General features: G+C 72.7%; 1 protein-coding gene across 1 annotated transcript in view; it reads right to left on the bottom strand.

The window, feature by feature from the left end:
- Nucleotides 1-510, bottom strand: part of EMH_0094530 (uncharacterized protein) — a gene marked incomplete at both ends in the record, with an annotated part of 961 nt that overhangs the window by 187 nt on the left and 264 nt on the right. The window contains one exon of the mRNA XM_013502107.1: nt 4-505. Coding sequence (XP_013357561.1) covers nt 4-505 — 502 coding nt within the window. The remainder of the gene's footprint in view (nt 1-3; nt 506-510) is intronic.

Here is a 510-nt window from a genome sequence, read left to right as displayed (position 1 = left end):
TCTGGAGGGTCCCCCGTTCCCTCTGGGGGGCCCCCTGGACCGTCTGCTGTGGCACGCGCGTTCTCTGCGGAGACCCCTGGGCCCCTTGGGGGGCCCGCTAAACCTTCTGGGGGGCCCCCTAAACCCTCTGGGGGGCCCGCTAAACCCTCTGGGGGGCCCTCTATGCCCCCTGGTGGGCACGGTAGGCCCTCTGGTGGACCCTCCAAGCCCTCTGGCGGGCCCCCTAGGCCCTCTGGGGGGCCCTCTAAGCCCTCTGGGGGGCCCCCTAGGCCCTCTAAGGGGCCCGCTAAGCCCTCTGCGGGGGCCTCTATGCCCCATGGGGGGCACGGTAGGCCCTCTGGGGGGCCCGTTAGGCCCTCTAGGGGGCCTCCTAGGCCCTCTAGGGGGCCTCCTAGGCCCTCTGGGGGGCCCCCAAGGCCCTCTGAGGGGGCCCCTAGGCCATCTGGAGGGCTCTCTAAGCCCTCTGTGGGGGCCTCAAAGCCCCCTGGTGGGCCCCCTAGGCCCTCTGCG

The sequence above is a fragment of the Eimeria mitis genome, genomic scaffold (genome assembly GCF_000499745.2).
Source record: "Eimeria mitis Houghton genomic scaffold, Emh_scaff8302, whole genome shotgun sequence".
Classification (NCBI taxonomy): Eukaryota; Apicomplexa; class Conoidasida; order Eucoccidiorida; family Eimeriidae; genus Eimeria; species Eimeria mitis.
Note: the sequence above shows the minus strand (reverse complement) of the source record. Positions and strands in the feature narration are given on the sequence as shown.